The sequence below is a fragment of the Oncorhynchus mykiss genome, chromosome 21 (genome assembly GCF_013265735.2).
Source record: "Oncorhynchus mykiss isolate Arlee chromosome 21, USDA_OmykA_1.1, whole genome shotgun sequence".
Taxonomy (NCBI): Eukaryota; Metazoa; Chordata; class Actinopteri; order Salmoniformes; family Salmonidae; genus Oncorhynchus; species Oncorhynchus mykiss.
In genome coordinates this window covers 11,426,433-11,451,201 of record NC_048585.1, presented here as the reverse complement: position 1 = coordinate 11,451,201, position 24,769 = coordinate 11,426,433, and the positions used below count along the sequence as shown (strand labels likewise).

Below are 24,769 nucleotides of genomic sequence, written 5' to 3'. Positions count from 1 at the left end.
AAAGGTTAAAGAGCGGCTGTCTAAGGGCTCTGCCCAGATGGAGGGAGGCCCAAACCCACTTGGTCGAGTAGATAGAATATTCACTGGTTGCCATGGAGATTTCTAAGGCTCTGAGAAGAGAGCTTGCTTTGCACTTAGCTCTGACTTCCTACTTCCTGAAACAAACTAACATCCAGGAAATAGCTTTTGATCTCTGACGCAGGTGTACAGTCTACAACCAAACAAAACTAAAGCAGGTCAACGGAGTGGCGTCCAAATTACCCAGGTCAAATACCATTTTGTTTAGCTAGAAAATAGACAAACAAACAGGCTGTTGAGGTACAACCTGACAGAGGGTTGGCTAGACATCAGATATTCTCTTTCATCAAGAGTCACTGTCCTGCCATTCCCCTACAGACAGCAGCACCTACAGGAACCCTTCTTCATCACAGGGGGCTCAGTCTTTGATATGCGTGTTTGAAGTGAGAGTGAGTGAGAGTTCTGTTCACAAACACAAACAGACCCCACAGAGCCCCAGGACAGCAACACAATTAGACCCCACAGAGCCCCAGGACAGCAACACAAACAGACCCCACAGAGCCCCAGGACAGCAACACAATTAGACCCCACAGAGCCCCAGGACAGCAACACAAACAGACCCCACAGAGCCCCAGGACAGCAACACAATTAGACCCCACAGAGCCCCAGGACAGCAACACAAACAGACCCCACAGAGCCCCAGGACAGCAACACAATTAGACCCCACAGAGCCCCAGGACAGCAACACAATTAGACCCCACAGAGCCCCAGGACAGCAACACAATTAGACCCCACATAGCCCCAGGACAGCAACACAAACAGACCCCACAGAGCCCCAGGACAGCAACACAATTAGACCCCACAGAGCCCCAGGACAGCAACACAAACAGACCCCACAGAGCCCCAGGACAGCAACACAATTAGACCCCACAGAGCCCCAGGACAGCAACACAAACAGACCCCACAGAGCCCCAGGACAGCAACACAATTAGACCCCACAGAGCCCCAGGACAGCAACACAATTAGACCCCACAGAGCCCCAGGACAGCAACACAATTAGACCCCACAGAGCCCCAGGACAGCAACACAAACAGACCCCACAGAGCCCCAGGACAGCAACACAATTAGACCCCACAGAGCCCCAGGACAGCAACACAATTAGACCCCACAGAGCCCCAGGACAGCAACACAATTAGACCCCACAGAGCCCCAGGACAGCAACACAATTAGACCCCACAGAGCCCCAGGACAGCAACACAATTAGACCCCACAGAGCCCCAGGACAGCAACACAAACAGACCCCACAGAGCCCCAGGACAGCAACACAATTAGACCCCACAGAGCCCCAGGACAGCAACACAATTAGACCCCACAGAGCCCCAGGACAGCAACACAAACAGACCCCACAGAGCCCCAGGACAGCAACACAATTAGACCCCACAGAGCCCCAGGACAGCAACACAATTAGACCCCACAGAGCCCCAGGACAGCAACACAAACAGACCCCACAGAGCCCCAGGACAGCAACACAATTAGACCCCACAGAGCCCCAGGACAGCAACACAAACAGACCCCACAGAGCCCCAGGACAGCAACACAATTAGACCCCACAGAGCCCCAGGACAGCAACACAATTAGACCCCACAGAGCCCCAGGACAGCAACACAATTAGACCCCACAGAGCCCCAGGACAGCAACACAGACAGACCCCACAGAGCCCCAGGACAGCAACACAATTAGACCCCACAGAGCCCCAGGACAGCAACACAATTAGACCCCACAGAGCCCCAGGACAGCAACACAATTAGACCCCACAGAGCCCCAGGACAGCAACACAAACAGACCCCACAGAGCCCCAGGACAGCAACACAATTAGACCCCACAGAGCCCCAGGACAGCAACACAATTAGACCCCACAGAGCCCCAGGACAGCAACACAAACAGACCCCACAGAGCCCCAGGACAGCAACACAATTAGACCCCACAGAGCCCCAGGACAGCAACACAATTAGACCCCACAGAGCCCCAGGACAGCAACACAATTAGACCCCACAGAGCCCCAGGACAGCAACACAATTAGACCCCACAGAGCCCCAGGACAGCAACACAATTAGACCCCACAGAGCCCCAGGACAGCAACACAAACAGACCCCACAGAGCCCCAGGACAGCAACACAATTAGACCCCACAGAGCCCCAGGACAGCAACACAATTAGACCCCACAGAGCCCCAGGACAGCAACACAAACAGACCCCACAGAGCCCCAGGACAGCAACACAATTAGACCCCACAGAGCCCCAGGACAGCAACACAATTAGACCCCACAGAGCCCCAGGACAGCAACACAAACAGACCCCACAGAGCCCCAGGACAGCAACACAATTAGACCCCACAGAGCCCCAGGACAGCAACACAAACAGACCCCACAGAGCCCCAGGACAGCAACACAATTAGACCCCACAGAGCCCCAGGACAGCAACACAATTAGACCCCACAGAGCCCCAGGACAGCAACACAAACAGACCCCACAGAGCCCCAGGACAGCAACACAATTAGACCCCACAGAGCCCCAGGACAGCAACACAATTAGACCCCACAGAGCCCCAGGACAGCAACACAATTAGACCCCACAGAGCCCCAGGACAGCAACACAAACAGACCCCACAGAGCCCCAGGACAGCAACACAATTAGACCCCACAGAGCCCCAGGACAGCAACACAATTAGACCCCACAGAGCCCCAGGACAGCAACACAATTAGACCCCACAGAGCCCCAGGACAGCAACACAATTAGACCCCACAGAGCCCCAGGACAGCAACACAATTAGACCCCACAGAGCCCCAGGACAGCAACACAATTAGACCCCACAGAGCCCCAGGACAGCAACACAATTAGACCCCACAGAGCCCCAGGACAGCAACACAATTAGACCCCACAGAGCCCCAGGACAGCAACACAATTAGACCCCACAGAGCCCCAGGACAGCAACACAATTAGACCCCACAGAGCCCCAGGACAGCAACACAATTAGACCCCACAGAGCCCCAGGACAGCAACACAATTAGACCCCACAGAGCCCCAGGACAGCAACACAATTAGACCCCACAGAGCCCCAGGACAGCAACACAATTAGACCCCACAGAGCCCCAGGACAGCAACACAATTAGACCCCACAGAGCCCCAGGACAGCAACACAATTAGACCCCACAGAGCCCCAGGACAGCAACACAATTAGACCCCACAGAGCCCCAGGACAGCAACACAATTAGACCCCACAGAGCCCCAGGACAGCAACACAATTAGACCCCACAGAGCCCCAGGATAGCAACACAATTAGACCCCACAGAGCCCCAGGACAGCAACACAATTAGACCCAACCACATCATGAGAAAACAAAAATAGTTACAAAAAAAACAGTGAGCATAGCCTTGCTATTGAGAAAGGCCGCCGTAGGCAGACATGGCTCTCAATAGAAGACAGGCTATGTGCCCACTGCCCACAAAATGAGGTGGTACCATTGTAAATATAACCCATATTTATTTATTTTCCATTTTGTACTTTCACATATTTTCACATCGTTACAACACTGTATATAGACAAATGTCTTTATTATTTGGAACTTGAGTGTAATTTTAACTGTTCATTTTTTATTGTTTATTTCACTTTGGTTTATTATCTACTTCACTTGCTTTGGCAATGTTAACATATGTTTCCCATGACAATGAGGCCCCTCAAATTTGAATTGAATTGAAATGGAACAGAGAGAGAGAGGCTCTACATTTACTCTCTGGATCTCCAGCTGAGAGAACGGGCTAATTAAACACACAGAAACACACACTACGGCCCTACAGTTAATGGCCTCAGGCCTCGGAGAGGACTATCAGGAAGTGTACTGAAAGTGTATTGATTTGCGAGAAGTGTTGGGTAAATGAGTGACAGTCAGAGAGAGATCATAGAGACAGAGAGACAAAGAAAGAGGGGTAATAGAGAAAGAGAGAGGCTGAGGTAGATAAACAGAGAGAGAGAGAGGTTGAGGTAGATAAACAGAGAGAGAGAGAGAGGTTGAGGTAGATAAACAGAGAGAGAGAGAGAGGTTGAGGTAGATAAACAGAGAGAAAGAGAGGTTGAGGTAGATAAACAGAGAGAGAGAGACAGGGTGAGGTAGATAAACAGAGAGAGAGAGACAGGGTGAGGTAGATAAACAGAGAGAGAGAGAGGTTGAGGTAGATAAACAGAGAGAAAGAGAGGTTGAGGTAGATAAACAGAGAGAAAGAGAGAGGCTGAGGTAGATAAACAGAGAGAGAGAGGCTGAGGTAGATAAACAGAGAGAGAGAGAGAGGTTGAGGTAGATAAACAGAGAGAGAGACAGGGTGAGGTAGATAAACAGAGAGAGAGAGACAGGGTGAGGTAGATAAACAGAGAGAGAGACAGGGTGAGGTAGATAAACAGAGAGAAAGAGAGATTGAGGTAGATAAACAGAGAGAAAGAGAGAGGTTGAGGTAGATAAACAGAGAGAGAGACAGGGTGAGGTAGATAAACAGAGAGAGAGAGACAGGGTGAGGTAGATAAACAGAGAGAGAGAGAGACAGGTTGAGGTAGATAAACAGAGAGAGAGAGACAGGGTGAGGTAGATAAACAGAGAGAAAGAGAGGTTGAGGTAGATAAAGAGAGAGAGAGACAGGGTGAGGTAGATGAACAGAGAGAGAGAGACAGGGTGAGGTAGATAGAGAGAGAGAGAGGTTGAGGTAGATAAACAGAGAGAGGGGTAGATACAGAGAGAGAGAGGTAGATAAACAGAGAAAGAGAGAGAGGTTGAGGTAGATAAACAGAGAGAGGTTGAGGTAGATAAACAGAGAGAGAAAGAGGTTGAGGTAGATAAACAGAGAGAGGCTGAGGTAGAAACAGAGAGAGGCTGAGGTAGAAACAGAGAGAGAGGTTGAGGTAGATAAACAGAGAGAGAGAGAGAGGCTGAGGTAGATAAACAGAGAGAGGCTGAGGTAGATAAACAGAGAGAGGTTGAGGTAGATAAACAGAGAGAAAGAGAGAGGCTGAGGTAGATAAACAGAGAGAGAAAGAGGTTGAGGTAGATAAACAGAGAGAGGCTGAGGTAGAAACAGAGAGAGGCTGAGGTAGAAACAGAGAGAGAGGTTGAGGTAGATAAACAGAGAAAGAGAGAGAGGTTGAGGTAGATAAACAGAGAGAGGTTGAGGTAGATAAACAGAGAAAGAGAGAGAGGCTGAGGTAGATAAACAGAGAGAGAGAGAGAGGTTGAGGTAGATAAACAGAGAGAAAGAGAGGTTGAGGTAGATAAACAGAGAGAGAGAGAGGTTGAGGTAGATAAACAGAGAGAGGTTGAGGTAGATAAACAGAGAAAGAGAGAGAGGCTGAGGTAGATAAACAGAGAGAGAGAGAGAGGTTGAGGTAGATAAACAGAGAGAAAGAGAGGTTGAGGTAGATAAACAGAGAGAGAGAGAGGTTGAGGTAGATAAACAGAGAGAGGCTGAGGTAGATAAACAGAGATAGGCTGAGGTAGATAAACAGAGAAAGAGAGAGAGGCTGAGGTAGATAAACAGAGAGAAGGAGAGGTTGAGGTAGATAAACAGAGAGAGGCTGAGGTAGATAAACAGAGATAGGTTGAGGTAGATAAACAGAGAGAGGCTGAGGTAGATAAACAGAGATAGGTTGAGGTAGATAAACAGAGAGAAAGAGAGAGGCTGAGGTAGATAAACAGAGACAGAGTACTAAAGCTACACATACAGAGATAGATGAATTGGTTACCTGGTGCAGGTCTTTTCCCAGTGTATACTCCTGGAAGTACCCTGGGGCGGCGGAGGAGGCTCTGATGGCCTGCCACATCTTGTGTTTACAGTCTCCTATGTAGTGGGACCTGACCCCTGGTAGCATGCTGTAGTTCCTGAACACATAGGCCTTCAGAGGCAGACCCCTGTTCACTATGGTGCTCACTGCTGACACCTAGAGGAGGAACAGAGGCATGAACTAAATGAAGACGTGTTCATGAGAGAAGAGATGGGTTGGTTGTTTAGCAACAAAACCAACGTGCACAACAGACGGGTTGGCTTAGATTGTTAACAACATGTAAAGTATATTTAGTCTCCAATGTTTATTGTGCAAATGTATTTATGTTTTCAATGAGCACTTGTTGTCTCTTAAATGCACCGTTACAGTTGTTGATTAGCTAGCTAGCGGATTTTAGCCCCATTAGCATTGACATGACATGAGTCAAAACCCCTCAAAACAAGACATGGTGTCACGAACAAGACACAATGAGACTAAACGAGCAGCCTAGGACTCCCTACATGGCAGCTTCTTGTCATTGTTATGATCCTGGACGGTCACATAGCAACAACGCAGGCCATCCAGCCGTATCGATGCGTGCGTATCATTTTGGTGACTCGTCCGCCTACCCGTCGATATGGACTTGATTAAGTCTTTGTTCCCTGTGTAAGTGTATGGTTGTTAAAGTGATGTATAGATCAAACCTAACCTTTGGGCATTTTGGATCCCGGGCTGTCTCCACCATGAGGCCTTCTCCCATTCTCTCCCTGTTACACACAAAACATTCACCACTTCATTATCAAATCAGACAAAATTCTACTGTAAATTTGCATGCTCCAAAATAAGAACATGATTTTCATAGGTCAGACTACACTGACAAGATATTTTACCACTGACATGACAGTATACTAGATGGAGCAGCAGGGTACTGACATGACAGTATACTAGATGGAGCAGCAGGGTACTGACATGACAGTATACTAGACGGAGCAGCAGGGTACTGACATGACAGTATACTAGACGGAGCAGCAGGGTACTGACATGACAGTATACTAGACGGAGCAGCAGGGTACTGACATGACAGTATACTAGACGGAGCAGCAGGGTATTGACATGACAGTATACTAGATGGAGCAGCAGGGTATTGACATGACAGTATACTAGATGGAGCAGCAGGGTATTGACATGACAGTATACTAGATGGAGCAGCAGGGTACTGACATGACAGTATACTAGATGAAGCAGAAGGGTACTGACATGACAGTATACTAGATGGAGCAGCAGGGTACTGACATGACAGTATACTAGATGGAGCAGCAGGGTACTGACATGACAGTATACTAGACGGAGCAGCAGGGTACTGACATGACAGTATACTAGACGGAGCAGCAGGGTACTGACATGACAGTATCCTAGATGGAGCAGCAGGGTACTGACATGACAGTATACTAGACGGAGCAGCAGGGAACTGACATTACAGTATCCTAGACGGAGCAGCAGGGTACTGACATGACAGTATCCTAGACGGAGCAGCAGGGTACTGACATGACAGTATACTAGACGGAGCAGCAGGGTACTGACATGACAGTATACTAGACGGAGCAGCAGGGTACTGACATGACAGTATACTAGACGGAGCAGCAGGGTACTGACATGACAGTATACTAGACGGAGCAGCAGGGTACTGACATGACAGTATACTAGACGGAGCAGCAGGGTACTGACATGACAGTATCCTAGACGGAGCAGCAGGGAACTGACATGACAGTATACTAGACGGGGCAGCAGGGTACTGACATGACAGTATACTAGACGGAGCAGCAGGGTACTGACATGACAGTATACTAGACGGAGCAGCAGGGTACTGACATGACAGTATACTAGACGGAGCAGCAGGGTACTGACATGACAGTATCCTAGATGGAGCAGCAGGGTACTGACATGACAGTATACTAGACGGAGCAGCAGGGTACTGACATGACAGTATACTAGACGGAGCAGCAGGGTACTGACATGACAGTATCCTAGATGGAGCAGCAGGGTATTGACATGACAGTATACTAGACGGAGCAGCAGGGTACTGACATGACAGTATACTAGACGGAGCAGCAGGGAACTGACATAACAGGGTACTGACATGACAGTATCCTAGACGGAGCAGCAGGGTACTGACATGACAGTATCCTAGATGGAGCAGCAGGGTATTGACATGACAGTATACTAGACGGAGCAGCAGGGTACTGACATGACAGTATACTAGACGGAGCAGCAGGGTACTGACATGACAGTATCCTAGATGGAGCAGCAGGGTACTGACATGACAGTATACTAGATGGAGCAGCAGGGTACTGACATGACAGTATACTAGATGGAGCAGCAGGGTACTGACATGACAGTATACTAGATGGAGCAGCAGGGTACTGACATGACAGTATACTAGACGGAGCAGCAGGGTACTGACATGACAGTATACTAGACGGAGCAGCAGGGTATTGACATGACAGTATACTAGATGGAGCAGCAGGGTATTGACATGACAGTATACTAGATGGAGCAGCAGGGTATTGACATGACAGTATACTAGATGGAGCAGCAGGGTACTGACATGACAGTATACTAGATGAAGCAGAAGGGTACTGACATGACAGTATACTAGATGGAGCAGCAGGGTACTGACATGACAGTATACTAGATGGAGCAGCAGGGTACTGACATGACAGTATACTAGACGGAGCAGCAGGGTACTGACATGACAGTATACTAGACGGAGCAGCAGGGTACTGACATGACAGTATCCTAGATGGAGCAGCAGGGTACTGACATGACAGTATACTAGACGGAGCAGCAGGGAACTGACATTACAGTATCCTAGACGGAGCAGCAGGGTACTGACATGACAGTATCCTAGACGGAGCAGCAGGGTACTGACATGACAGTATACTAGACGGAGCAGCAGGGTACTGACATGACAGTATACTAGACGGAGCAGCAGGGTACTGACATGACAGTATACTAGACGGAGCAGCAGGGTACTGACATGACAGTATACTAGACGGAGCAGCAGGGTACTGACATGACAGTATACTAGACGGAGCAGCAGGGTACTGACATGACAGTATCCTAGACGGAGCAGCAGGGAACTGACATGACAGTATACTAGACGGGGCAGCAGGGTACTGACATGACAGTATACTAGACGGAGCAGCAGGGTACTGACATGACAGTATACTAGACGGAGCAGCAGGGTACTGACATGACAGTATACTAGACGGAGCAGCAGGGTACTGACATGACAGTATCCTAGATGGAGCAGCAGGGTACTGACATGACAGTATACTAGACGGAGCAGCAGGGTACTGACATGACAGTATACTAGACGGAGCAGCAGGGTACTGACATGACAGTATCCTAGATGGAGCAGCAGGGTATTGACATGACAGTATACTAGACGGAGCAGCAGGGTACTGACATGACAGTATACTAGACGGAGCAGCAGGGAACTGACATAACAGGGTACTGACATGACAGTATCCTAGACGGAGCAGCAGGGTACTGACATGACAGTATCCTAGATGGAGCAGCAGGGTATTGACATGACAGTATACTAGACGGAGCAGCAGGGTACTGACATGACAGTATACTAGACGGAGCAGCAGGGTACTGACATGACAGTATCCTAGATGGAGCAGCAGGGTACTGACATGACAGTATACTAGATGGAGCAGCAGGGTACTGACATGACAGTATACTAGATGGAGCAGCAGGGTACTGACATGACAGTATACTAGATGGAGCAGCAGGGTACTGACATGACAGTATACTAGATGGAGCAGCAGGGTACTGACATGACAGTATACTAGATGGAGCAGCAGGGTACTGACATGACCGTATACTAGATGGAGCAGCAGGGTACTGACATGACAGTATACTAGATGGAGCAGCAGGGTACTGACATGACAGTATACTAGACGGAGCAGCAGGGTACTGACATGACAGTATACTAGACGGAGCAGCAGGGTACTGACATGACAGTATCCTAGATGGAGCAGCAGGGTACTGACATGACAGTATACTAGACGGAGCAGCAGGGAACTGACATTACAGTATCCTAGACGGAGCAGCAGGGTACTGACATGACAGTATCCTAGACGGAGCAGCAGGGTACTGACATGACAGTATACTAGACGGAGCAGCAGGGTACTGACATGACAGTATCCTAGATGGAGCAGCAGGGTACTGACATGACAGTATACTAGACGGAGCAGCAGGGTACTGACATGACAGTATACTAGACGGAGCAGCAGGGTACTGACATGACAGTATCCTAGATGGAGCAGCAGGGTATTGACATGACAGTATACTAGACGGAGCCGCAGGGTACTGACATGACAGTATACTAGACGGAGCAGCAGGGAACTGACATAACAGGGTACTGACATGACAGTATCCTAGACGGAGCAGCAGGGTACTGACATGACAGTATTCTAGATGGAGCAGCAGGGTATTGACATGACAGTATACTAGACGGAGCAGCAGGGTACTGACATGACAGTATACTAGACGGAGCAGCAGGGTACTGACATGACAGTATCCTAGATGGAGCAGCAGGGTACTGACATGACAGTATACTAGATGGAGCAGCAGGGTACTGACATGACAGTATACTAGATGGAGCAGCAGGGTACTGACATGACAGTATACTAGATGGAGCAGCAGGGTACTGACATGACAGTATACTAGATGGAGCAGCAGGGTACTGACATGACAGTATACTAGATGGAGCAGCAGGGTACTGACATGACCGTATACTAGATGGAGCAGCAGGGTACTGACATGACAGTATACTAGATGGAGCAGCAGGGTACTGACATGACAGTATACTAGACGGAGCAGCAGGGAACTGACATGACAGTATACTAGACGGAGCAGCAGGGTACTGACATGACAGTATCCTAGATGGAGCAGCAGGGTACTGACATGACAGTATACTAGACGGAGCAGCAGGGAACTGACATTACAGTATCCTAGACGGAGCAGCAGGGTACTGACATGACAGTATCCTAGACGGAGCAGCAGGGTACTGACATGACAGTATACTAGACGGAGCAGCAGGGTACTGACATGACAGTATACTAGACGGAGCAGCAGGGTACTGACATGACAGTATACTAGACGGAGCAGCAGGGTACTGACATGACAGTATACTAGACGGAGCAGCAGGGTACTGACATGACAGTATCCTAGACGGAGCAGCAGGGAACTGACATGACAGTATACTAGACGGAGCAGCAGGGTACTGACATGACAGTATACTAGACGGAGCAGCAGGGTACTGACATGACAGTATACTAGACGGAGCAGCAGGGTACTGACATGACAGTATACTAGACGGAGCAGCAGGGTACTGACATGACAGTATCCTAGATGGAGCAGCAGGGTACTGACATGACAGTATACTAGACGGAGCAGCAGGGTACTGACATGACAGTATACTAGACGGAGCAGCAGGGTACTGACATGACAGTATCCTAGATGGAGCAGCAGGGTATTGACATGACAGTATACTAGACGGAGCAGCAGGGTACTGACATGACAGTATACTAGACGGAGCAGCAGGGAACTGACATAACAGGGTATTGACATGACAGTATCCTAGACGGAGCAGCAGGGTACTGACATGACAGTATCCTAGATGGAGCAGCAGGGTATTGACATGACAGTATACTAGACGGAGCAGCAGGGTACTGACATGACAGTATACTAGACGGAGCAGCAGGGTACTGACATGACAGTATCCTAGATGGAGCAGCAGGGTACTGACATGACAGTATACTAGACGGAGCAGCAGGGTACTGACATGACAGTAAACTAGACGGAGCAGCAGGGTACTGACATGACAGTATCCTAGATGGAGCAGCAGGGTATTGACATGACAGTATACTAGACGGAACAGCAGGGTACTGACATGACAGTATACTAGACGGAACAGCAGGGTATTGACATGACAGTATACTAGACGGAGCAGCAGGGAACTGACATGACAGTATACTAGACGGAGCAGCAGGGAACTGACATGACAGTATACTAGACGGAGCAGCAGGGTACTGACATGACAGTATACTAGACGGAGCAGCAGGGAACTGACATGACAGTATACTAGACGGAGCAGCAGGGAACTGACATGACAGTATACTAGACGGAGCAGCAGGGAACTGACATGACAGTATACTAGACGGAGCAGCAGGGTACTGACATGACAGTATACTAGACGGAGCTGCAGGGTACTGACATGACAGTATACTAGACGGAGCTGCAGGGTACTGACATGACAGTATACTAGATGGAGCAGCAGGGTACTGACATGACAGTATACTAGACGGAGCAGCAGGGTACTGACATGACAGTATACTAGACGGAGCTGCAGGGTACTGACATGACAGTATACTAGATGGAGCAGCAGGGTACTGACATGACAGTATACTAGACGGAGCAGCAGGGTACTGACATGACAGTATACTAGACGGCGCTGCAGGGTACTGACATGACAGTATACTAGACGGAGCTGCAGGGTACTGACATGACAGTATACTAGACGGAGCAGCAGGGTATTGACATGACAGTATACTAGACGGAGCAGCAGGGTATTGACATGACAGTATCCTAGACGGAGCAGCAGGGAACTGACATGACAGTATACTAGACGGAGCAGCAGGGAACTGACATGACAGTATACTAGACGGGGCAGCAGGGTACTGACATGACAGTATCCTAGACGGAGCAGCAGGGAACTGACATGACAGTATACTAGATGGAGCAGCAGGGTACTGACATGACAGTATCCTAGACGGAGCAGCAGGGAACTGACATGACAGTATACTAGACGGAGCAGCAGGGAACTGACATGACAGTATACTAGACGGGGCAGCAGGGTACTGACATGACAGTATCCTAGACGGAGCAGCAGGGAACTGACATGACAGTATACTAGACGGGGCAGCAGGGTACTGACATGACAGTATCCTAGACGGAGCAGCAGGGAACTGACATGACAGTATACTAGACGGAGCTGCAGGGTACTGACATGACAGTATACTAGATGGAGCAGCAGGGTACTGACATGACAGTATACTAGATGGAGCAGCAGGGTACTGACATGACAGTATACTAGACGGAGCTGCAGGGTACTGACATGACAGTATCCTAGACGGAGCAGCAGGGAACTGACATGACAGTATCCTAGACGGAGCAGCAGGGAACTGACATGACAGTATACTAGACGGAGCTGCAGGGTACTGACATGACAGTATACTAGATGGAGCAGCAGGGTACTGACATGACAGTATACTAGATGGAGCAGCAGGGTACTGACATGACAGTATACTAGACGGAGCTGCAGGGTACTGACATGACAGTATACTAGATGGAGCAGCAGGGTACTGACATGACAGTATACTAGATGGAGCAGCAGGGTACTGACATGACAGTATACTAGATGGAGCAGCAGGGTACTGACATGACAGTATACTAGATGGAGCTGCAGGGTACTGACATGACAGTATACTAGACGGAGCAGCAGGGTATTGACATGACAGTATCCTAGACGGAGCAGCAGGGTACTGACATGACAGTATACTAGATGGAGCAGCAGGGTACTGACATGACAGTATCCTAGACGGAGCAGCAGGGTACTGACATGACAGTATACTAGATGGAGCAGCAGGGTACTGACATGACAGTATACTAGACGGAGCAGCAGGGTACTGACATGACAGTATCCTAGACGGAGCAGCAGGGTACTGACATGACAGTATACTAGACGGAGCAGCAGGGTACTGACATGACAGTATCCTAGACGGAGCAGCAGGGAACTGACATAACAGGGTACTGACATGACAGTATACTAGACGGAGCAGCAGGGTACTGTACTCACTTGAGGATGTTCTCCCAGATCTGGCTGTCGTAAAAGGCGTGGCTCCAGCCCATCTTGACGGTTCCCACGATGACGTTCTGTTTGAACACATCAGAACCCAGCTTCCTGTAGAGTTCCTCACAATCATCCAGAGGAATCTGGAACACCCCCAACATGAAGGCCAGGATGGCACCTGCGGGATAGGGGTTCATCGTGTTAAGATGCCACGTGCCAAACAGGACTTTCAGATTTATAAAAAAGTATTATCCTCCCCAAAGTCGTGATATCCAATTGGTAGTTACAGTCTTGTCCCATCGCTGCAACTCCCGTACAGAGGGAGAGGCTTAGGTTGAGAGCCATGCATCCTCCGAAACACGACCCCGCCAAGCCATACTGCCTCTTGACACACAGCTCGCTTAACCCGGAAGCCAGCCGAACCAACGTGTCAGAGGAAACACCATACAGCTGGCGACCGTGTCAGAGTACACGCGCCAGGCCCACCACAGGAGTCGCTAGGGTTTGCGCCAGGCCCAAACCCTCCCCTAACCCGGACGATGCTGGGACAATTGTGCGTCGCCTCATGGGTCTCCCGGTCGCAACCGGTCTGTGATGACGCCTCAAGCGCTGCGCCACTCGGGAGGCCCTGACTTTTTGATTTTAAGACTGGACTGAAAAGTGCCTTTCATTAAACACAAGTGACTGGGTTCTCAGACATAAATTAAACCTAGTCTTGGCCTAAAAAGAATGCTCAATGGGTTATGTTCTCAGGACTAGGCCTGATCTGTGTCTGGGAAACCAGCCCTAGTAGTGTGGACCGATATCATGTTGTAGAAAATACAGGGAGCTTGGTGAAACAGCCTACCTGTGCTGACCCCACAGATGTAGTCAAACAGCTGGTAGATGGGTTTGCCCGTCAGTGTCTGCAGTTTGTGTAGGGTCTGCAGGGCTACCAGTCCCCTGGTCCCCCCTCCATCGATGGCCAGGATCCGTATACCCTGGCCCTTCACAGGGTCTGTGTATCCCACCAGGGCCAGGGCCTCTCTCACTGCAGCCTGGAGCCGGGGGTCTCTGGTCTGCCTCAGACGCAACAGGCACGGGATCACCCTCTCCTGGGGGGGGGGGGGGGGGGGTTCACTTCAGCAAATTCACACACTTCTACATGTACCCATCTTAGTTGAATGCACTGATTAGAAGTTGGTCTATCAGAGCTTCTGCTACATGACTAAAATATGAATGTAAATATACCCACAGTATATCTACAAGGACTGAAGTTTCCATTGTCTACAAAAACAGCCCCACACCTTGACGGCCACACCGCGTGTCTCAGGGTACTCCAGAAGATGCAGGCTAAGCTCCTCCACACGGCTGGTGTGGATATTCATGTCTGTGGCTTTCTGGATGCCCTGCACCAAGGCTCTGGTCCTGTTGTCCATACTCACCCGGGCTATGATCTGGGATGGGAGGGCACAGAACATACCCAGGATCCTTTTTTAAAAATGTAGATCAAAATGAGATATAAGGTAATCATTGTGTGTAATGTTTTCCCTCTGTCCTAGATCATTGAACATGAACTTCAAACTGACAGGGTAAGACACTTCAAACCGACAGGGGGTAAGACGCTTCAAACCGACAGGGGGTAAGACACTTCAAACCGACAGGGGGTAAGACACTTCAAACCGACAGGGGGTAAGACACTTCAAACCGACAGGGGGTAAGACACTTCAAACCGACAGGGGGTAAGACACTTCAAACCGACAGGGGGTAAGACACTTCAAACCGACAGGGGGTAAGACACTTCAAACCGACAGGGGGTAAGACACTTCAAACCGACAGGGGGTAAGACACTTCAAACCGACAGGGGGTAAGACACTTCAAACCGACAGGGTATTAAAAGTTCATTTTAATTAATTCACATGGCAGAGAATCATTAATTTATATGAATCAGTTTCAGTACCTTCTCTCTCTGGCTCAGCAGTAGTTTCTTGGCCCCCTCTTTAGCATTCTTCTTCTGCTCCTCAGTCTCCATCTTCTCTCCAGGCTTCCTCACAGCCTCCTCCGTGGTCTTCTCTTCAACTGCTGCTGTGACACTCTTAAGGTCAGCTCTGAACTTACTAGGTACCAAGGGTGCTATATAGCTGCCAAAGAATGCCTGAACATTGGGACGAGGGTCAGACAGATACTGCCCAAACCCACCTTTTTTAGAGGGTGTTAGGGTGGGGGTAGGGGTGGAGGTATAGGTGACTGGGTCAGAGGAAGTACTCTCTGTGGCAGGGCTCTCTCGGGTGGGAACACCCGAGGTTGGGCTAACCTCCTCCAGGGGAGGAGTCGGTTGTGGGGTAGCTGCCTTGCCCTGGATAGCCTTGGTCTCAGCTGCCACAGGTACTGAAACGGGGATGTGGTCCCCGCTCTTAGTACTCTGATAGCGTAGACTGAGAGCAGGCTTGGAGGACGTGGATGCTTGAGCATTGTCATTTAGATGGTGAGGCTTCTTGTCATCTCCTGTTGATAGACTACTACAACTCCCAAAGTAGTCGTTGACGTGTTGAGACAGGGTGCTGTATGTCTCGTCCATATTGGTGGACAGGGCCTCTGGTTGGAACAGCTGTAACGTCTGCTTGGCAATGGCTGACGAGGAGCTAGCGGTGGATATAGCCACTGATGCGGCGGAGTTAGCCACTGACGCAGCGAGGCTCTGTTTGGGCTTGACGTTGGCCATGAAGTGTTTCTCTAAACTTGAGGAGGAGCTAGCGGTGGATATAGCCACTGATGCGGCGGAGTTAGCCACTGACGCAGCGAGGCTCTGTTTGGGCTTGACGTTGGCCATGAAGGGTTTCTCTAAAGGCTGAAGTGGCTGATTCTCCTTCCCCTCCTCTCCATTGTTCTGGTCCTGTCCTACTGTCTGATCCTGCTCTGGTGGCTTCATGTCTATTGCAGCAGCTGAAGGGTCACTAGCTGCCGGGGTTGGAGATGGAGTCAGAGGCTTCGCTTCGGCCAGTACCTTCTCTGCATGGGCGGCTGTGGCACTGGGCTTAAGGCGGGAGATCTTGGAGAGGAGGTCGCTGCCACTTACTGCTTTAGTAACAGTGTTGAGCGTGCTCCTGATCCGCGACATGCGTCAGCTCACACCAGAGACAGGAGAGAGTTAAAATGGTATGACTGGACTACAGCCTTGCTTGTGCCAGTGCTGATATGGGAATAGGCCTTGATGGGTCATCTCCTTCGCTTGTGTGGTCTGTGTTCAGTTAGGACAACCTCTGGAGACTGGGTCAGTCAGGACAACCTCTGGAGACTGGGTCAGTCAGGACAACCTCTGGAGACTGGGTCAGTCAGGACAACCTCTGGAGACTGGGTCAGTCAGGACAACCTCTGGAGACTGGGTCAGTCAGGACAACCTCTGGAGACTGGGTCAGTCCTCTTGGCTCTGGTCCAGCATAGGTCATCTAGGAATGAAGCTGCCTCCTAGAATATAAGAGAAAGAAAGCCAATGGATGTCAGAGGACTTTGTGCAAAGTCTAGCTAAATAAACATACCATTTAGCCTAAAGTAAAACCACAATGGAGCCCCTCATTAGAATGAACAAAGGTATTTGTCCCACACAAAAAAAATAGATAGGGTTTGAATGGCCAACCAGTGCTATCAAATCCCCGGATGTTCCTTCTGTTCCATGGTAGCCATGGAAACCCTTCAAAACAACAACATTCGTTTTCCAGTGTAGAAAACGACTGATATCTACGGGTTTCCAAATACTTTATTAAAGTAAGTTTTGATATACGAAGAGAAACACGATGGACGAGAGGCCTTCATCAAACCTAAGCTTGAGAGCATCTGAAATCGTGAAAAATGTACTGGAGAACGCACGCGGTGCCCTCGGCCACCAGCAAGAGGTGGAAGACTCCACCGAATACGAGTTTAGAAACATCGAATGGATCACTTGCAAGGACTTTACAATTGAACTGGGGAAAGTGCGAATCGAGGAGTACATCCACACATGGGAGGTGCACACCAGCTGGCTTTTTAGCCTAGTATTCCTCGAGGAGACGGATCATGAGTTTCACAAACAGTACCACTACCGGGCACAATGGAGCATCCCCACCCGACGCACACCAATCCCCAAGGCGACTGCCAGTGTCTACTTTGTCATTGTGATTTCCAAGATCAAACCTCAGACTTTGCCCGTGGAGGTGTACTTTCTAGTGGAGTCGAACAGGCTGACACACAGGCCAGGGAAAACGAGGTTCAGGGAGAAGTGGTTGAAAGACGTCATCGAGAGCAAAACGTTGCTCCAGAATACTGTCGACTTTTAGCAATGTAAACATTGGAATGGACAGCTAACGTTTCTGTGGCGAATATTCATCTCTTATGAGACACCTAACGTTACCTAGCGAGTACATTTCCAGGCCAAAGGGGAACACACGAGTCATTACATGGGCTTGTATCAATAAAGGGACCACTGCCTTCACTGTGAAGAGTTGGAAAAAAACATAGCTGCATATCAGCGAAGCTATGTGTTTTACAACAACTCGGTCGTTTTTTTGCTAACTAGCGATACAACACAGCAGCTAGTACCTAACGTTAATTTATTTTACGCTGGGTTAGCTAACTGGCAAAGCAGCATCAGCTCGCTAATCATCATTGAGTTTACGACAGCCCATTTCAAAAGGTGTTTTGTAGATTATGATAAAAACCTAGACAAATGTAACATTTCATCCAAGGAAATTACCTGAATAGTCAGCGTTTTATTGACAGATCTGCTCGCTAAGGAAAACAGGAAATGTGTAACTATACAATAGATCACGTTACGGTGCTCTGCTTCTCGATTGGCTGTTTCATAGGCACGTCAACCGATAACCACCAACCACGAGAGGGCATGCTTTGACTGCTCTGTAACACTAGAGGGCAGCATTTTATATGAGATAATCCTCCCTGTGTGAGTCATAAGTTTCATTGTGGAACAGCTACAGTATTTAATTGAATTTAAATAGGAGAAAAATCATTCCGCATGACTCATTTGTATTACTTATGTTTGGCACAAATGTTTATTTCACCAATTAGAGTATGAACTAATGATTTGATCAAATCTAGATGGAGTGTGCATCCGATCGTAATCTACAACAGTCCAGCATCATGGAGAGCGACATAGCCACATACAGCCCACTACCGAAAGTAGCTAATGGTTTATCTATAACATTATTATTTCTGTTGTTAACCCAATCACAAGAGGAGGATTGTTCAATTGATAAAATACAATATGGGGCGGCAGGGTAGCCTAGTGGTTAGAGCGTTGGACTAGTAACCGGAAGGTTGCGAGTTCAAACCCCCGAGCTGGCAAGGTACAAGTTCTGCCCCTGAACAGGCAGTTAACCCACTGTTCCCGGACCGTCATTGAAAATAAGAATTTGTTCTTAACTGACTTGCCTGGTTAAATAAAGGTAAAAATATAAATAAATATCAACATGTGATGCAAATTAAATATGGGTGATTTAGAGATTATTCACTGATCTTCCCATTGAGGATGTATCTATCTCTACTATGGATTGTTCCATGCAGAGTCTCGTTCAACAACATGCAGTGTGCAAATGTCAAATGAGCTCAGTGGTTTTTGCCTGTCTCTTATCTTGATACAACATGGTTGGGAGGAACATTGACTTCAACAAAGGTAATTGGACAAGGTCCATTCAGGTCTCATAATGGGGTGCCCACGAATTCTCACAAACTTCAATGTAAAACCACTGTCTGGATGGGTCCCAAATGGAACCTGTTCCTGTGCCTGTGCCTGTTCCTGTGCCTGTGCCTGTGTCTGTGCCTGTTCCTGTGTCTGTTCCCGTGTCTGTGTCTGTTCCCGTGCCTGTGTCTGTTGCTTTGCCTGTTCCTGTTCCTGTGCCTGTTCCTGTTACTATGCCTGTTCCTGTGTCTGTTCCTGTGTCTGTGCCTGTTCCTGTGTCTGTGCCTGTGTCTGTTCCTGTGTCTGTTACGATGCCTGTTCCTGTGTCTGTTACGGTGCCTGTTACTGTGCCTGTTCCTGTGCCTGTTCCTGTTCCTGTGCCTGTTCCTGTGTCTGTGCCTGTTCCTGTGTCTGTTCCCGTGTCTGTGTTTGTTCCTGTGTCTGTGCCTGTGTCTGTTGCTTTGCCTGTTCCTGTTCCTGTGCCTGTGCATGTTCCTGTGCCTGTTCCTGTGCCTGTTCCTGTTCCTGTGCCTGTTCCTGTGTCTGTGCCTGTTCCTGTGCCTGTTCCTGTGTCTGTTCCTGTGTCTGTTACGATGCCTGTTCCTGTGTCTGTTACGGTGCCTGTTACTGTGCCTGTTCATGTGTCTGTTCCTGTGCATGTTCCTGTGCCTGTTCCTGTGTCTGTTCCTGTGTCTGTGTCTGTGCCAGTTCCTGTGTCTGTGTCTGTGCCAGTTCCTGTGTCTGTCCCTGTTCCTGTGTCTATGCCTGTTCCTGTGTCTGTGCCTGTTCCTGTGTCTGTTCCTGTGTCTGTTCCTGTTCCTTTGCCTGTTCCTGTTCATGTGCCTGTTACTGTGCCTGTATCTGTTCCTGTGCCTGTTCCTGTATGTTCCTGTGCCTGTTCCTGTGCCTGTGCCTGTTCCTGTGCCTGTTCCTGTTCCTGTGCCTGTTCCTGTATCTGTTCCTGTGCCTGTTCCTGTGCCTGTTCCTGTGCCTGTTCCTGTTCCTGTGTCTGTTCCTGTATCTATTCCTGTTCCTGTATCTGTTCCTGTGCCTGTTCCTGTGTCTGTGCCTGTTCCTGTGCCTGTTCCTGTTTCTGTGCCTGTTCCTGTTCCTGTGCCTGCTCTAAAGGTCCATAGAGTTCTCAATGTGTTTATTGGATTTCCACCCTTATTACATGACACAAACAGTAGCTACATCACCAGTAGTGGGTATAGACCAGTTGAATAAATGACTCTCTGGTACAGAGTGTAATAACATGGAGGAACACAGAAACAGCCCACAGAGGCACAGTGCTGTTGGAGGAGCACAGAAACAACCCACAGAGGCACAGTGCTGCTGGAGGAACACAAAAACAACCCACAGAGGCACAGTGCTGCTGGAGGAACACAGAAACAGCCCACAGAGGAACAGTGCTGCTGGAGGAGCACAGAATGACTGCAGATTCATTCTAAAGTCTATTGTACACAGTGAGCGATGCTCCGCAACCTAAAGATGAATCACACTGAGTGGGGATATTGGGAATCCCAGGGGATCATAGAAGACAGAATTGCAGTTATTGCTATGTGGTGTTACAGCGCCACTTCAGAATCATTTCAAAGTGGCCAGTGTAGCTCAGATCTACTGTATACTGTAGCTAGATACAGCTTTACAGCACCACTCCAGAATAATTTCAGTGTATCTCAGATCTATTGTATACTGTAGCTAGATACAGCTTTACAGCACCCCTCCAGAATCATTTCAGTGTATCTCAGATCTACTGTATACTGTAGTTAGATACAGCTTTACAGCACCCCTCCAGAATCATTTCAGTGTATCTCAGATCTACTGTATACTGTAGTTAGATACAGCTTTACAGCACCACTACAGATTCATTTCAGAGTGTATTTCAGTGTAGCTCAGATCTACTGTATACTGTAGCTAAATACAGCTTTACTGTACCACTCCAGATTCATTTCAGAGTGTATTTCAGTGTAGCTCAGATCTACTGTATACTGTAGCTAGATGCAGCTTTGCAGCACCACTACAGATTCATTTCAGAGTGTATTTCAGTGTATCTCAGATCTACTGTATACTGTAGCTAGATACAGCTTTGCAGCACCACTACAGATTCATTTCAGAGTGTATTTCAGTGTAGCTCAGATCTACTGTATACTGTAGCTAGATACAGCTTTGCAGCACCACTACAGATTCATTTCAGAGTGTATTTCAGTGTAGCTCAGATCTACTGTATACTGTAGCTAGATACAGCTTTACTGTACCACTCCAGATTCATTTCAGAGTGTATTTCAGTGTAGCTCAGAGCCATTGGGGAACAACAACGATATATATATATATATATATATATATATATATATATATATATATATATATTTTAGGCATAGAGGACATGCTGTGTAAAAGTTGATGTGTGAAGACAGAAGACGCAGCAGTGGAAACGTGATAAACACTGGATGAATCATCTAAAAGGGTCTATTTCTGACCTGCTTTACGACAGCGAGCTTTAGAGCATCACTAATATATGCACATTACGTCTGTGTGTATGTTGCCCTGATCATACTGCTCCCTGTCACTGAGCATGACGGGTGGCATGATGGGTGGCATGATGGGTGGCATGGTGGGTGGCATGGTGGGTGGCATGGTGGGTGGCATGATGGGTGGCATGGTGGGTGGCATGGTGGGTGGCATGATTGGTGGCATGGTGGGTGGCCATGGTGGGCGGCATGGTGGGTGGCATGACGGGTGAAATGATGGGTGGCATGGTGGGTGGCATGGTGGGTGACATGATGGGTGGCATGATGGGTGGCATGGTGGGTGGCATGGTGGGTGGCATGACAGGTGGCATGATGGGTGGCATGATGGGTGGCATGGTGGGTGGCATGATGGGTGGCATGGTGGGTGGCATGCCGGGTGGCATGGTGGGTGGCATGGTGGGTGGCATGGTGGGTGGCATGATGGGTGGCATGGCGTGTGGCATGGTGGGTGGCATGACGGGTGGCATGGTGGGTGGCATGATGGGTGGTATGGTGGGTGGCATGATGGGTGGCATGGCGTGTGGCATGGTGGGTGGCATGACGGGTGGCATGGTGGGTGGCATTACTGGTGGCATAAATGATCGGCTATGGAAAGCCAACTGACATTTACTCCTGAGGTGCTGACCTGTTGCACCCTCTCACAACCATTGTCAAATAAAATAAAATAACATGTATTTGTCACATACACATGGTTAGCAGATGTTAATGGTCACATACACATGGTTAGCAGATGTTAATGGTCACATACACATGGTTAGCAGATGTTAATGCGAGTGTAGAGAAATGCTTGTGCTTCTAGTTCCGACAATGCAGTAATAACCAACGAGTAATCTAACCTAACAATTCCAAAACTACTACCTTATACACACAAGTGTAAAGGGATAAAGAATATGTACATAAAGATATATGAATGAGTGATGGTACAGAACGGCATAGACAAGATGCAGTAGATGGTATCGAGTACAGTATATACATATGAGATGAGTAATGTAGGGTATGTAAACAAAGTGCCATAGTTTAAAGTGGCTAGTGATACATGTATTACATAAAGATGCAGTAGATGATATAGAGTACAGTATATACATATACATATGAGATGAGTAATGTAGGGTATGTAAACATTGTATTAAGTAGCATTGTGACTATTATTATTTGACTCTGCTGGTCATCTATGAACCTTTGAACATCTTGGCCATGTACTGTTATAATCTCTACCTGGCACAGCCAGAAGAGGACTGGCCTCCCCTCAGAGCCTGGTTCCTCTCTAGGTTTCTTCCTGTTCCTGCCTCTCTAGGGAGTTTTCCCCAGCCACCGTGCTTCTACATCTGCATTGTTTGCTGTTTGGGGTTTCAGGCTGGGTTTCTGTACAGCACTTTGTGACATCTGCTGATGTAAAAATGGCTTTATAAATAAATACATTTGATTGATTGATGGACGGATGGCATGGATGGGTGGCATGACGGGTGGCATAGATGGGTGGCATGACGGGTGGCATAGACAGGTGGCATGGACGGGTGGCATGGACGGGTGGCATAGACAGGTGGCATGGACGGCTGGCATAGGCAGGTGGCATGGACGGGTGGCATGACGGGTGGCATAGATGGGTGGCATGGACGGGTGGCATAGACAGGTGGCATGGGCGGGTGGCATGGCGGGTGGCATAGATGGGTGGCATGGATGGGTGGCATGGATGGGTGGCATGGGCGGGTGGCATAGACAGGTGGCATGGACGGGTGGCATGACGGGTGGCATAGATGGGTGGCATGGATGGGTGGCATGGACGGGTGGCATGGATGGGTGGCATGGACGAGTGGCATGGATGGGTGGCATGGATGGGTGGCATGAAATGCATAATAGATGTATAGTAGGAAAATACTATTATGTGGTACTTAACAGCACCATAAACAGTGTCGGTGTGTCCTCACACTGATGGAGAACAGCCTTTTATTCTAGCATGATGTGTTGTGCGGCCCAAATGGCACCCTATTCCCTATATAGTGCACTACGTTTGACCAGGGCCCATAGGGTCTAAAGTAGTGCACTATGTAGGGAATGGGGTGCCATTTGGGACACAGTCATGGTGTGGAGAGGTTGTGGATAATGAATAACAGCACTCAGCACACTGTAACACTCAGAAGCGAAGGATCTGCAAGCTGCTAGACACAAATCTCAGCTTCAATACATCCTGTCAGATATGTGCCTTCCTGCTGATAAGTACTGTACAAATCACCTTTTCTTCACAACTGTCACAAAGGACCTGGGTGAAACAGGACAGAGAGAAGTGCTCTCACAGAGCCCAGAGTAACGGTAGAAACACATCATGTCACAATATGACATTTACCACCGTCTGCATCTCTAGGAATTCATTTCCTCCAGGAATATGAAGTGACCAGTCAATACAGATGTTGACTTGATGCTTCTAAATCCACATGGGTCATGTTGATACATGGATGCTGAGGGGGAAACACCAATGTTCTTTTACATTACATTGTAAAGGATACAAGTCCTTATACCTGACTTTTATCAATCATATTCAACATGGATTCAATTGGAAAGAGTCTAGTTTAGGGGTGGATGTCGTCTATTCCTTTTGTATTCTGTGGAAGAAAGGCTTTTCATTAGGCCCATGTGGCTGATGGTCACAAAGTACTGGTCTATGTCTACAATTAATATTGACAGAAAATGGAAATGAGGGACATTGAAGGAAATGAATGTGCACTCACGTGTGAAGCCAGGGGAGGTGTTCATATTGAAGCCTAGATGTTCATTACACTCTGGGAATGCGCACTGCGCACCTACCTATACAGCACATTCTGATTTCATCCGTGCATCCAGAGCCATATTTAAACAGG

The 24,769-nt window shown here is 48.5% G+C and overlaps 2 protein-coding genes across 3 annotated transcripts in view; one reads left to right on the top strand and one right to left on the bottom strand.

Annotated features, from left to right (window-relative positions):
- The window catches only part of LOC110503752 (calcium-independent phospholipase A2-gamma-like), a 36,363-nt gene extending 17,445 nt beyond the window's left edge, over positions 1 to 18,918 (bottom strand). Inside the window, exons 1-8 of one of the 2 annotated variants that reach the window (XM_036956880.1) lie at positions 18,445 to 18,918; positions 17,033 to 17,183; positions 15,679 to 16,976; positions 15,026 to 15,175; positions 14,587 to 14,833; positions 13,746 to 13,917; positions 6,525 to 6,582; positions 5,798 to 5,992 (exon numbers count right to left, since the gene is read on the bottom strand). In XM_036956880.1, coding sequence (XP_036812775.1) covers positions 5,798 to 5,992; positions 6,525 to 6,582; positions 13,746 to 13,917; positions 14,587 to 14,833; positions 15,026 to 15,175; positions 15,679 to 16,836 — 1,980 coding nt within the window. In that variant the 5' untranslated portion in view covers positions 16,837 to 16,976; positions 17,033 to 17,183; positions 18,445 to 18,918. Of the gene's footprint in view, positions 1 to 5,797; positions 5,993 to 6,524; positions 6,583 to 13,745; positions 13,918 to 14,586; positions 14,834 to 15,025; positions 15,176 to 15,678; positions 17,184 to 18,444 lie in introns of both variants that reach the window. The other variant, XM_036956879.1, reaches the window with a different exon arrangement.
- On the top strand, positions 17,423 to 19,176 carry akap14 (A-kinase anchoring protein 14). The gene has a single exon (XM_021576869.2). The coding sequence runs from the start codon at positions 17,510 to 17,512 to the stop codon at positions 18,026 to 18,028; it is 519 nt and encodes a 172-aa protein (XP_021432544.2). The 5' UTR covers positions 17,423 to 17,509; the 3' UTR covers positions 18,029 to 19,176.
- The last annotated feature ends 5,593 nt before the right edge of the window (positions 19,177 to 24,769 follow it).

Excerpts from the sequence above, each read along its gene's own strand:
- akap14 (XM_021576869.2), top strand. The coding sequence starts at position 17,510 with ATGGACGAGAGGCCTTCATCAAACCTAAGCTTGAGAGCATCTGAAATC.